Source organism: Malania oleifera, chromosome 1, assembly GCF_029873635.1.
Source record: "Malania oleifera isolate guangnan ecotype guangnan chromosome 1, ASM2987363v1, whole genome shotgun sequence".
NCBI classification, from domain to species: domain Eukaryota; kingdom Viridiplantae; phylum Streptophyta; class Magnoliopsida; order Santalales; family Ximeniaceae; genus Malania; species Malania oleifera.
Window position 1 is genome coordinate 121,400,040 of NC_080417.1, and position 14,185 is coordinate 121,414,224.

Sequence of the window (14,185 nt, forward strand, 5' to 3'; positions counted from 1 at the left end):
TAATCCCCCTTCCCTGAAAAAAAAGAAAAAAAAAAAAAGGAAAAGAAAAGATGAGGCAGGATCCTGATTCTTACAAAATCGACTACTTTTCAAATGTGAAAGAGAAAGGAAAATTTGCAAAATCAGTCACAATTACATAAGGTAAGCAAAATCCACATAGATTCATAAGAAACATTGGAAAATACTAGGATGACATCTAGTAATGACAGCATTGACAGCATCTAGAAAAAAGTAGGAAAGGATGACTGAAAATTATTCAAGGTGGTTTAGGCATGTACAGGAGAGATCAATGAATAACTAAAAACATAACAGATGTAGGCTTCAAGTTGAAGACGCCAAAAGAGCAAGAGGAAAGGTTAACAACATGATCTTTCATTATCACGACGTATGGAGAAATGAGTTTTGAACCCTAACACCTGCTTCTGAATGCCTTCCACCAATTTGATCATGGTGCCTTAATAGATGCAATGGGGAAAAAAACAGTAGAAAATAATTCATATTGTCAATTTCAAGTAGTTAGGGCTAAGGCAAAGGTGCTGTTTGATTAAATTGAAAATAACTATGAACGTTTTTAGTGCCTTTGAACACTTTAGTCTTCAATCTTCAGTCAGCCCTTCCAAGTTAACACTTCAAATTGTTTCTGTAGGTGTTCACAAGTGCACAAAATTGTACAATAAACTACTAAACACATTTAGCTTTTAGCACTAACACGATAGCCAAACATAAGATGAGTTGTCTGTACCAGATTTTAATTCAGTTCATATTGCGTAAGGGAGGCACTTGCACAAATCTCAATTTATTTGCATGTGTCATCCTTGAATAGAAGCCATGCTAATCTTCTCATTATCATTCCAATTCTATTGAATGTTTCTGAGATATAGTCAATTACAAATTTTAAGTACAATCTCGAGCACTTAAAACTCTTTCAATCTTTAAAAACCAACAAAACATCAATATAGATCATATGGTTTCACCCAAACAGCCTATCCAACAGAAATATTTGCTGTGGCTGGTAAATATGTGCCACAAGATATAATATGACGTTTATATCAATGTTTGAAAGGTGACAAATAATGAGATACTCATACCGTGCTAACTCCTTTCAGCTTGTCAAATGATTTCCCTACAATGTTTTCCCTCTTCTCAACTTGGACCAATTGAGGACTCGCAGCTTCAACCCTATAAGTGGCACCATCTTTTATATTCTTTATACCCTGGATGCATGCATGAAAAATCAATTTTGAACCACAATGAAACATATTGATGCAGCATTAAAACAAACTCATATATGTGACTATCAAGCAAGATAATAATGCAACCAAAATCAAGCTGAAGTGAGATTCTATGTCCCAATGCCAATTTTTTAGTATATATGTGGTTGGCTTACAAGCCTACGGAATGTTAAGCTGAGCATCAACTTTGTGCTTCAGATCAGCACCAACACATCAAGGAGTTTCCTAGTTTGCAAAGAAACAAGAATAATGACTTGAGGCATGCATGACACAATATCAATTCAATATGTTTAATAAAAAATTCACAAGAGGAAAATCTGCCTCTACAGTGTGCTAAAGGGAAAAAAGGTGACTCATGGAGGCCCATTGGTAAACCAACTGCTCTCAATAAAGCCATATAATAAATTATTATTATTGGTTTGAAATGATTATTCCATTATCTTTGAATGTTGTGCTGAGGAAGCCAGCAACATGCAGAATGAGTTGACAACAAAAGAGCAACAGTACACAAAAGGTGACATTCTTAGCATGACATTGTTTCAATCAACCAAAATAACCACAAAACAAATAATTTGGCTTAAGTCATTGAACAAAAATATTTTGCATAATTAATATATTAGATCTACCTCTCAATAACAAATTCAGTCCTGCTGCTAGGTGCCAAAATTAAAAAAGACAGCTGGGCTAAAAAGGAGCCACATATGTTAATAAAGGTCAATTGGATAACTCTGATGCAAATAAAGGAATCTTGAATTCCATAGGCCAAAGCAAAATAATGTTACAATTCACTAAAATGCTAAAGGGATTCAGTAGCTAAGGGGAATGTTTTGACCATCCATTAAAAGATGAGGACAGACAAGATCCTAAGGCTCTCTTGGCGAATGGATATAGGCTTCAGATTAGTTATAATTTTTCTTAAAGAAATTAAGAACTACAAAAGTTAGCAACCTCTATTAATTACTGGAGAGAGAAGAGTTGAAGGAAGGGGGAAATTAAGTAGTCAATGAGGATTCTTAGTGATTTAGAGGATAAAGTAAGCATAGAGAACAGCCCTTGAGGTAGTGATGTTGCAAGAAACTAAACTTGAGGTGATGGAAGGGTTTTACATGAGGAGTATTAGGGATTTCACATTTTAAGGATAGGAGGTGTACTTATGTGGGACGCTAGGTGTACATATGGAATTAAGTCTTCCTTAGTCATTTACTTTTTCTATCTTCCTGTAAATTTGAGAGAGATTAATTGTGGCTTTCTTTGATCAATGGACATTATAAGTTCGATTCTTTTTCATGGTGGAGATTTTTTTTTTTTCATGTGTATGGGTTTGTGCACCCAACCTGGCTGAGGGGAGAGGGAGGGCTTCAGTAGAATTACATATCCAACATTTTTATGATTTTATTAGGAGTTGTATATTGAGGGATTTCCCTTTAGCCAATGCATTCACTTCGTTGGTGTGGAGGGAGAGGGGGGGGGGGGGGGATGCTTTTCCTAATCCTTCTCAGTAAATTATGTCTAGACCAGTCTAATCGTTTTCCTATCATTTTGGAGTCTAGTAAAGTTAGGTGAGATGTACTCCTTTTTGTTTGGAAACATGTGGCTCATTCATCACTCTTTATGAGCTTTAGCTGAGGAGAGATGGAGAGAGTGCTAAGTTGAGGAATGCGATGGTTAGGCTTACAAGTTTACGAAAAAAATTGAAATAGCTTAAAGAGGCCATGACGAAATGAAATTGAGGAGTTCGCAATGTAAGCATTAGAAGTAGAGGGGGGCAAGAAAAACCAAAAAACCAAACCAAACCAAACCAAACTGAAAAATTAATTAACTATTTTTTCGGTTCAGTTTTGGTTCAAAGTTCTTAATTTTTTTGGTTATCGGTTCAATTCGGTTTGTCCCATTGAATAACCACAATTAATCGAACTAATATACTAAACATAAATATAAAATACATATTATAGATAATATCATACAAAATTTTACAACAACAACAACAACAAAACCAAGCCTTAAGTCCCACAAGGTGAGGTCGGCTATATGAATCATCTTCAGCCAATTTAAGCAATCATGAACCATTTCTTTTGACAAACTTAGGGATATTAAATAATTTAAATTTTAAAAGTCGTACTAATCTAATATTCATACTTAAATTTTATTTTAAATATTTTAAATTTACATGCTGATTATTATGAAAGAAAAAATATTAATTTTAGTGACTTTAAAATTTTAAATTATACTTAATGGTTCGATTTGGTTAACCATTGGATATTGGTCTAGAAATCAATTAACTAAATTTCAATTAACCGTTTTAAATGGTTCAATTTTGATTTGCATTTTCTAACAAACATAAACTTCAGTTTGGTTAATGGTTCGGTTAACTAAACCATCCCACCCCTAATTAGAAGACTAATATGTCTCGAGATAAGATGGAGGATTTGAACAAATTTCTACCATTTTGGAGGTGAGGAGAGTGATTCTTAAAACTGAGTCGAGGATATACTATTGGAGGATATGGCTAGAAATAGGATGTTAGGTTTTATGGGTTAAGGGAATTGAAATTCTAGGTTCCATAGGGTCACTAATGGCAGATGGAGAAGCAATGTGATTAAAGAGTCAGAAACCAACGGAAAGGTTGTTGTTAAGGATCCTTTGTTGATTGTTGAGAAGGTTAATAAACTATATAAAGACTTGGAGGAGGTTTTGTTTGGGCCTACGGTACGGTAGTTGGGTTGGGGTCCTATTCTATTTGATAGGATACATTGGTTAAACAAGCTTTTTGACTAGCACCACAATATTTAGCATGGAGAGAGGCGAAGCACAATGGATTTGGGGTTTGTGCTAGCATTAAAACCAAGGGGGTTGGAAAAGAAGCTCAATATGTGGAACAACAGCATCTTTGAAATATTCAAGCAAAAAAGACTGCTATTCTTAATGATATCAAGGATCTTGATGATTAGGAGCTAGGATAAGGACTCACTACCAACAGAAGGGCCAAAAGAGTATTGCTGAAGGGATGTTATTAGCCTTGAAGAGATCTCCTAGAGGCAGAATCTAGAGCCTTGTGGCTCAAGATCAGAATAACAAATTTTTCCAGTGGATAGTGGATGCTTACTGCAAATGAAACACCATTTCCAATGTTGAAATCAACGAGAACACCTTGACAAAGGAAAAGGAAATCAAAAGAGGCATCTATGAGTTCTATAAAGTCCTATACTCTAAATCCAAAATTGGAGACTTATAGTGGATGGTATGAATTTTAGACCTCTCAACTCCTCCCTCGTGGAATGACTATAGAGACCTTCTGAAGAAGCAAAAATTCTCCAAGCCATCGGAGACAAAGTGCCTGGTTTGGATGGCTTCTCCTTATCTTTCTTTCATTCAAATTAAGGTGCACTCAAGTAGTGCTTTAACAACATTGAGAAATTCTTCATATAAAGTAGATTTGTGGCAGTATCAACGCCACTTTCCTAACCTTGATCCAAAGAAATTTGGGATCATTAATATGAAGGACTTCCATCCAATTAGTCTATTGGGAAGTATTTATAAGATCCTTGCCAAAGTCCTAGAGACAAGGATCAAAAGAGACATATGGAAGTCATCGGCAACACTAACATGACTTTGTGGCTAGAAGATAGATCATGGATATGGCCTCATCACTAATGAAGTAGTGGGTATCGGAGGGAAGGGAAAGAGGGGTGTGTTTTGCAAGCTTGACATGAAGAAAGCCTTTGATCACGTCAACTAGAACAATTTGCTTTATCTTCTGTGAAAAAATGAGATTTGTGGAGCGCTGGAGTAGATGGATCACGCCCATTGCATCCATACACCAAGTTTCTCAATGCTCATCAATGGTTGGCCCACTAATTTCTTTCCCTCCTCTAAAAGACTAAGACAAGGAGACACTTTGTGCCCCTCTTGTTTATTGTGGTGATGGAGGTTCTGAACCTCATGTTGAAAAAAGCTACCGATAGGTGACTCCATAAAGGGCTCAAAGTTGGCAGGACTGCAAGGTCCATGGATGTGTCACATCTCTTCTTCACAAATGATACCATCATTTTTTGGGAGGATGATCCCCTCAATATTCTAAATCTATGATGTAATTTGGCAAGGTTTGAGACAGTCTTGGATTTGAAAGTAAATCTTGGAAAAAAGTGAAATTATTCCAATTAGCAATAGTCAAGAGGTCCTCTCCTTGCTAGCCTTTTAGGTTTTAGGATGGGATCTTTCCCCATCAATTACCTAGGTTACCTCTTGGTGCCAAATACAAAGATAAGAGTACGAGATCCTATTATTGATTTTTGTGACACTCTTTAGGGTGGTTGGCTTTCTGTACATCCCTTGATGCCCCTTCAATAAATTTCCCTAACTAATAAAGAAATAAATATCAATTAAAAATGTTAACATAATTTCGTAATTATATATTATTTTGTTATGTTTATAATATATTTATTATAATACATGTAGCTTACCCCACCTAGTGGGGCATAAGGCTTGTTGTCACGGTCTTAGAGTCTTGCAATCATGACACATGGTTTTAGTGTACGATTCTAACTTGGAGGGAACCTTGGTTAACATGTATTCACCATGGAGATGTCAAGGGAATGGCATCGATATGTCACTATGATGATGTGGTGGATATAGATAGTACTGATGGCGGTGTTCTCGAACTTAAGATGTATGATCATTAGATTTATGGTGGCTGCTTCGGTGAATGGAATCCTTCGGAGACAAAAATTTTGGGGAACACCAGATGAGGGGCCTGCCTCCCTCGGTATTCTATAGGGTACTAAGTGAGCGCCCTAAGTAGAGCTTAATGGCAGGCTCTTGACATTCCTGAGGGGTGTCTTGGGCTTTCATGTGGGATTGAGAGCCCCATGAATGATCCATTTGAGAATAAATTCGCATGGTATTCTCACCCCGTAGGTTGCGGTGTTCGACCTTCTTGGTTGTCAACTATATTGTTGGGTGGCATCATCCAAGACCTTGGTTAGAAAATCGAACGGTGTTAGTCCTTCATGTGTCCTGCTCGAGTAGTGTATGGTGTCACTTCTCTTAGTTTTGACTAGTGGGTGGTAAGTGATAGGTATGTTGACACGAGGTTTTTGCCATAGGGATGAGAGTTACCTTCAGTGTTGGTGGAATGTAAGTTTAACTCCCTTAGTGTTCGAGTATGGATTCCTTAGTGACGAGTTTAGTTGGATCAAGGGCGTTCGAGCCATGAGACTTGACCACTAGGTTAGACATTCAAGTGTTTCCTCGGATGAAGATGAGTACGACTGGACTTGACATGGTGTATTATTCACATGATAATGATATATATTCACAAAATACTTAAACTAAAAGCAAGTATCCAAACACCATTTATTTTATGAATACTCATAATCAACATTTTTATAGACACAACCACAGTATGTATAAGTATAACCAATGTCTTAAATTTCAATTTTGACTCAAATTTCCAAGCTCCAAAAGTATGGAAATTTCAACAGAAATTTCGATTTCGATGTCAATTTCGATTTGAAAAATAACAGAAATTACTAGTAAAGCATGGAATTCTTTGTGAAACTTTAGAAATGGTTAACATACATAATAATGTAAGTTTTCGGACTAATATATTACAAGTTAAATACATCTATGTTCTGTATGAGGTGAAAAAGTTGTAATATAGTATGTGTCTCAAACATATTTGTAAGATAATGTGTATTAAACATATTCAGTAAATATGGATGAAGCTCATAAATCATTTAAATATTATTTATTATATAATGATAATTTAGACATGAATGGTTAAATAAAATTTTGTTGTAAGTTTATTTTTTCATATAGTTCCAAAAGCACTTGTAATAATCTTTTGTTTCGATGGAAATAAATAAAATAAATTAAGAGAGAAATCTCACTTCACTCCTAAATCACTCAATTGAATTCTGAGGAAATTTCATTGCATAGTTAAAATTTTGACAAGTTTCATTAAAATATAGAAATTTTGATAAATTTCAGATGATTCGTTGAGATTTCAACAAAAATTATGTAAGATGGAAATTGACTACCATTTCAATTTTGAAAGTGATGGAAACTGGGAATTTAGACAATTTCATGGAAATTTAAGACCATGTGTATAACTTTCAGCAGTTCTCTAATTTAGTACTTATTTATCAATACTTCTCTCATTTATCAGTAAGGAACCTAGAGTGGTGATTATGTTCAAGAAAGGCTTGAGGGATGAAAGCATATGATTTTGCAAATTCGAAAATGCCCCACTAATCTATATGAGGCTTACTACATGGCTTTGCAAGATGAGAGGATTCTTCCAATCTTAAAGAGTTTCAATAGTCTAGGCCCCCCGTTAATAACATCTTAAAAAATAAGTACTTATTATAAAAATACTTAAAATTAAGTACTTGTGCCAAACTATCAATTTTCTCCGTAGTCATAAGGAAGTCCTAGACACTCCCAAGTTGTTCAAGAGAAAAGTCAAATTGTTGAGGATAAACAATCTAATATAAGGAATGCCCAAGCAAACTGTTGCATAATAGAGTATCATGACTGCATAAATTATTCGCATATTATTAGTGCACAATTTTTTGATTCCTTAGTGGGCATGAGTAATGAATCTTCTCAAAATTAGGCCTTAGACTTGTTTTTAGTGATCCCAAACATCATTGGACCCTTTAGGCCAAAGATGGACCTTGACTTGTTACCAACCTTGAGTTGCCAACTACTAAGATAGATATGTTTGTCAAAAACCTTCTTCTTCAACCTCTTTTCTATCACGATCCCCAAGAATGAGGAACATTTGGTTACCATAGAGTTTTTTGAAACTTGTTTAACCATGGATCCTATTGTTGAAAATCCATTTGAGACTGTTTCTCCTCCATCCAATAAATTTGTGCCTCCATCCCTTGCATCTTCTCCCTTCACATCTTCTTTACCCAAATCTATTGAAACAATGTCAATCATTCTAGGATATGGGCCAAATGCATATTTGCTTGTGATGACAATAGATTTGGATATTAAACTGATTTCATGATTGGAGGGCTTGTTATTTTATGAAAGGACAACACAACCTTCTATGCTACTTGTAGTTGGAGGTGTCAAAATATTGTGTGAATGGTCGAATGGTCTGGCCTTGAGTTCTGTATATTATATATAGACTTTACAAGAATGCTATACATGGAAAGCAAATAAGTTCCATCATGATTCAAGCCTTATACATGTAAACTATAATCTGTCAAACCCTATACATGTAAACTACAATCTGTTAAAAATATATGTTAACTGTACATAATAATGAATGGAGAAACAAGGAAATAATTGTGGGCTGAAATAAGGAAAGACGTGTGGACAACAAGGCTTTTGTTGTTTGCTGTTCTGTTGACAGGCCCCCTCAAATCGATGCGGGTTGATCAACAAGCATCAATTTGCTACTTAGGAAGCAATGTCGATGATGAGTAAGAGCCTTGGTGAAGATATCAACAATTTGTAATTCAATGGAAATATGTGGAAGAGTGATAACACGAGCTTCAAATGCTTCACGGATAGAGTGACAATCAAATTCAATATGCTTCGTGTGCTCATGATAGACAGGATTGGTCGTGATCTGGATAGCACTCGTATTATCGACATGTAGAGGTGTAGGATCGATCTTAGAAAAATCTAGCTCAACAAGCGAACCTCGAAGCCAAATAATTTCAGAAGAAGCAAGAGACATTGCCGGTATTCAAATCCGTTGATGACTTAGACATCATGTCTTGCTTCTTACTCTTCCAAAAGATCAATGCATCACCTAAGAACACACACCAACCAGCGATGGAGCGACGTGTATCTGCACAACCAGCCCAATCAGCATCACTATAAGCAGCAAGGCGAGTAGAATTGCCCACAGGGAAGAATAAACCACGGGCAAAAGTGCCCTGAACACAGTGTATGATCTTACGGACAGCAGCCAAATGAAGATGACGAGGAATCTGAAGAAAATGGCTAACTTGCTATACAGCAAAAGAAATGTCTGGTCTAGTAATGGTGAGATAGACAAGGCTACCCACCAACTTTCAGTATAAACTGGGATCAACAAGTAAGTCACCCTCCTCTTTGCGAAGCTTGGCATTTAATTCCATGGGAGTATCAATAGAAGTACCCTCCCGAAGGCCAGCTATAGCCACCAAGTCACTAGCATACTTATGTTGATTGAGTGAAATACCAGAGGGACTACAATGCACCTCAAGACCAAGAAAATATGTGAGAGACCCAAGATCTTTCATATGAAAGGACTTTGAGAGATGAGTCTTGAGCTGAGCAAGTAAAGCAGAATCGAAACCAGTGATGACAATATCATCAACATAAACCAAAAGAACAACAATACCCATGTTTGATTTCTAAATAAAAATTGAAGTGTCATACTTGCTCTGCTTGAATGAAAATTGTAATAAAGTGGTGCAGAATTTATCAAACTAGGTCCTCGGAGCTGTTTGAGACCATAAAGAGAGTGACGAAGCTTACACACATGTGAAGTTGGAGAGGGAAACAAGCCCGGGTATAAATACACTCTTTAAGATCGCCGTGAAGAAAAGCAATCTTGATATCCATCTGATGTAGTGGCCAATCACTGGAAGCAGCAATAGCCAGAATCGTATGAAAAGTAGTCATCTTAGCCATAGTAGCAAACGTCACTTCATAATTGACATTATATTTTTTATTATTCCCAAGTGCAATAAAGGGAGCTTTGTAACGATCTAAACTTCCATCAGATCAGACCATGACTCAACAAGGACAAGGCTCATTGTCCCAGGTATGATTGGCCTCTAGAGCAGCAATTTCTTCCTGCATAGCTTGTCGCCAACAATCATGCTTGGTAGCGTGTGAGTAGGATGTAGGAATATCTAAATTGGACAATGCAGCAGTAAGAATTGAAACATAATTGCAAGAACTGGAAGACGGAAACCCATGCCTATCTCGGGGTATAGACACTTGAGGAAAGCGACGTACCAAAGGCTCTGGAGGTGCTGCAGCTGACTGAATCTGAAGCATGGTAGGATCAAATATAGGATGAGCCACCAGAAGACACTATGGGCGGGAGCTTCGCGTATACACAATACTTGGTTTAAAACGAGAGCTAACTTGATGAAGATCCGAGAACTACTCCTCAAAGAAGGGGAGAATCACAGTAGAAGAGGAGGGTACAGAGGACACAGGAAAGAAATGTTGATTTTCAAAGAAAATAACATTCCTAGAAATGCGTGTACGATATAATATAGGATCATAGCAAAAAAATCCCTTTTGACACACATTATATCCCAAGAATGCACATCGAACAGATTGAGCAAATAATTTATGTCGCTTATGAGGAGGTAAATGAACAAAACATACACAACCAAAGGTACGGAGGTTATCGTAACTAGGTTGCTTAGCGAATAAGTGGAAATAGGGAGACTCCATGAGTAGGACTTGAGAAGGTAAACGATAATCAAGTAGTAGTTTTACGAGTCTCAACTTAGAACATGGATGGAATAGAGGATTCCAGCAAGAGTGCACGTACCACATCTAGGAGAAGACGATTTTTGCATTCGGCTACTCCATTCTATTGGGGAGTAGCGGGACATGAACGTTGATGAATAATACCTTTAGAAGCCAAAAATGCCTAATACTCAGTAGACAAATATTCACCACCGGAATCTGTGCATAATGTCTCAATAGAAGCAGAAAATTGATTGTCAACATACGCTAAAAGCTCAGTGAAAGTACGAAAAACCTCAGATTTAAAGCGAAGAAAGTAGACCCAAGTAAATCTGCTATGATCATCAATGAAAGTCACATAGTATTTAAATTTTTCAAGTGAACTAATCGGGGAAGGTCCCCAAACATCACTATGGATAAGATCAAAGCACTGAGAAGCTCTACTAGCATGCAAAGGGAAGGGAAGAGATTTGCTTTTACCAAGTTTGCAAGAGACACACTCAAGAGATAAAGAAGAACGTTTTTATTACCAAGTAAACCAGAGTTCAATACATGAGATAAGATCTAAGTATTGGGATGGCCTAAATGACAATGCCACACCATACTAAGATATGAAACATTATTACAAGCAAAAGACTTAATAGAAGCAACTGGAGAAAGTGCTGGAACGGACAAAGGTAGTGGAAACAAGCGCTCCACTTTAGGTCCCTTCACGATTGGCTCCCCCATTACCTGGTCTTGCACAACACAACCATCACCAAAAAAATTAACGGCATAATTGTTATCAACTAATTGACCAACAGAAATAAGATTTGTGGAAAGCTAAGGAGCAAGAAACACATCAGTAAACTTAAAAGAGGCATCTCCGGCAGCAGCTATTGGCAAAGAACTACCATTGGCAGTCTGAATAGCAGATTAATCGGCGTAGGGTTGAACATGACACAGAGTAGTGGGATTCATGTGATTAAAGGCACCCGAGTCCACATACCAGAGTTTAGTAGAATTGTTGCCTTGGAGCCCCATTGCTAATAATACCGAAATTAGCATTTGTTGCACCATTTCGGGTGAGCATTAATTCGTTGTAGGAGGTGCAGGAACAAAGGAGTTGCTTGATGAAGAGCCAAGGGCCGCAAAAGTCACCGTGGGGGGTACAACAACAGAAGTCTAAAATGCCTAAACCTAACGATTCTGCAGGCGGAAACGACAGTCTTTGATAATGTGACCCTTCTTTTTGCAATAAGAGCAGTATTTCTTAGAACAATTAGCAGCGACATGCCCAAATTCTTTGCAACAAAAACACAGCAAGGTGCTAGAATGCGCAAGCGGTCCTCATCGTTGAGCAGCATAAGCCACAAGGACGGACCCTGAACTACCATGAGATTGTGCCAAAGTAACTTGAGTTTTGAGCCGTTTTTCTTCACGAAGTAACTCACCAAAAAAAAACATCAAGAGAAGGAACAGGAGAGCGATTCCGCAGAGAAGAGCGAACAAATTTATACTCAGAGCAAAGTTTCAAAAGAAACTGATCATGACGACTAGTCTCGTGAAGACGTTGAATAATGGAAAGGGAGGCAACAGGAACATCCGCAGTGACCAGATCAGAATATTCGTTCCAAAGAGTCAGAAACGTCGAATAATAGTCTTGGATGGAGCGATTGCCATGTTGAAACATGGCAATCGCATGCTCTAACCATAGTAGTTAAAGGCGTGCCTCAACGAGGTGCAAAGAGACGAGGGTTGCAGCACCTCATCACAGGCGAGGCGAAGGAACTTGTACGAGTCGCCAGGAGGCGCACTGATGCGCCAGGCGATGTGAGTCACGCCTAGAATTTTTCGAACTTGTTTAATAAAGAAGTAGCCAGAGCAAAACAAGCCCTAGCCCTATTCGATTCGAACCAATAGGAAAGCCATCACAATACCCTTATTCTTTGACCCTTCGAAGCCCCACAACCTTTCACAAGTTCTTATTCGACCCTTTGCACCAGTAGGAGAGCCTTTGAACCAACAGGAGCCCTTTGCGAGTTCATCACGAGCTTCATGAGTTCGTTGTCGACCCTTCGAACTAGCAGGAGCTTCATCAATTCGTCTTCGTTACTTCGAACCAATAGGAGCCCTTCGCGAGTTCGTCGAGAGCTTCATGAGTTCGTCGTCGACATTTTGAACCAGCAAGAGCTCTTCGCCAGCTAGTCTTCGAGCCTTAAAGCCTTCGTGAGTTCATCTACTTCATTTGCTTCGAAGTTCAAACCTATAAGTCTTCTCCTTCTTCTACAGCTCTGCTTCCACTTTTTCAGTTCTTCTTGTTCTTTTTCAGTTCTTCTTCTTCTTCAGTTTTTCTTTTCCTTCTTCGCTCTTCATCAGTTCTACTGCCTGCTGCTTCTTCTAATATTACATGCAATTAATTATGTAGCTTAAAGCAAGTTTATAACTAATATATAACATTTTTTTTTCTGAATTTAGCTATTGTTTCTGTAATTTGTTGAAAATGCATTATGCTAATGAAACTATACATTTTTTTTGAAATATATTATACATTGCTTTTGCATTTAGGATATTAGGTCTTAAATCTTAAATGGATTCTGGAAGTGGAAACTCTGCCTCTGCAAAGAAAGATCCTGCATGAAAGTATGCACATTTGGATGATCAGAAAAATAGAAATAATTTGACTTGCAATTTTTTTGGCATAGTCACAAGGGGGGGGGGGGGGGAATTTTTCGGGCAAAACAACATATTGTTGGAGGATTTCGTGCTCTAAGTGCCTTGCTCATGTACGTGAGGAGATTAGGGGGTATATGTTGAAGAAAGATACAGAGGAGGAGGAAAATGAGTTATTGCCTAACTTTGAAGACATAGATTGTTATGGTGAAAATGAAGGGGATGAAGTTCAGGAAATTGACACTCATTGCAAAAGAGTGCTTAGTTGTGGAATTCAAAGTTCATAACAATCCACCTTGAAGAAACCAAAGCAGAAGGGAAGATGAAGCAAACATCAGTAAACGAGGCCTGCAAGAAAGAATTAAGACAAAAGGCAATGACAGATTTTGCTAGGTGGATGTATGATGTTGAAATACCATTTAACGTTGTACGTTTAGACAGCTTTGCAGTGGCACTTAATCGATTGGGCAATATGGTCCTGGAATAAAGACGCTTAGCTATCATGAAGTGAGAGTTCCTTTCCTAAAAAAGCAGGAAGTTAGTCAAATTGAAGAGTTGATGAAGTTCCATAAGGAGGAATGGGCAAAATATGGATGCTCGATTATGTCTGATGGTTGGAGGGATTCGGCTGCTAATAAGGACATAATCAACTTCTTAGTGAACTCTCCAAGGGGATCAGTGTTCATTAAGTCTATTGATGCTTCAAATATTGTTAAGAATGCACATAGAATGTACAAATTACTTGATGAGATGGTGGAGGAAATTGGAAAATCAAATGTGCTTCAAGTAGTAACTGATAATGCTTCAAACTATGTTGCAGCAGGTAAGGACTTATTTCTATAACTACATCCTATAGTGTT

The 14,185-nt window shown here is 37.5% G+C and overlaps 1 protein-coding gene and 1 pseudogene across 1 annotated transcript in view; both read right to left on the bottom strand.

The window, feature by feature from the left end:
- LOC131163965 (uncharacterized) overlaps positions 1–14,185 on the bottom strand; it is a 119,846-nt gene that overhangs the window by 18,787 nt on the left and 86,874 nt on the right. The window contains exon 15 of the mRNA XM_058120833.1: positions 1,089–1,214. Coding sequence (XP_057976816.1) covers positions 1,089–1,214 — 126 coding nt within the window. The remainder of the gene's footprint in view (positions 1–1,088; positions 1,215–14,185) is intronic.
- LOC131147287 (U6 spliceosomal RNA) lies at positions 785–879 on the bottom strand (annotated as a pseudogene).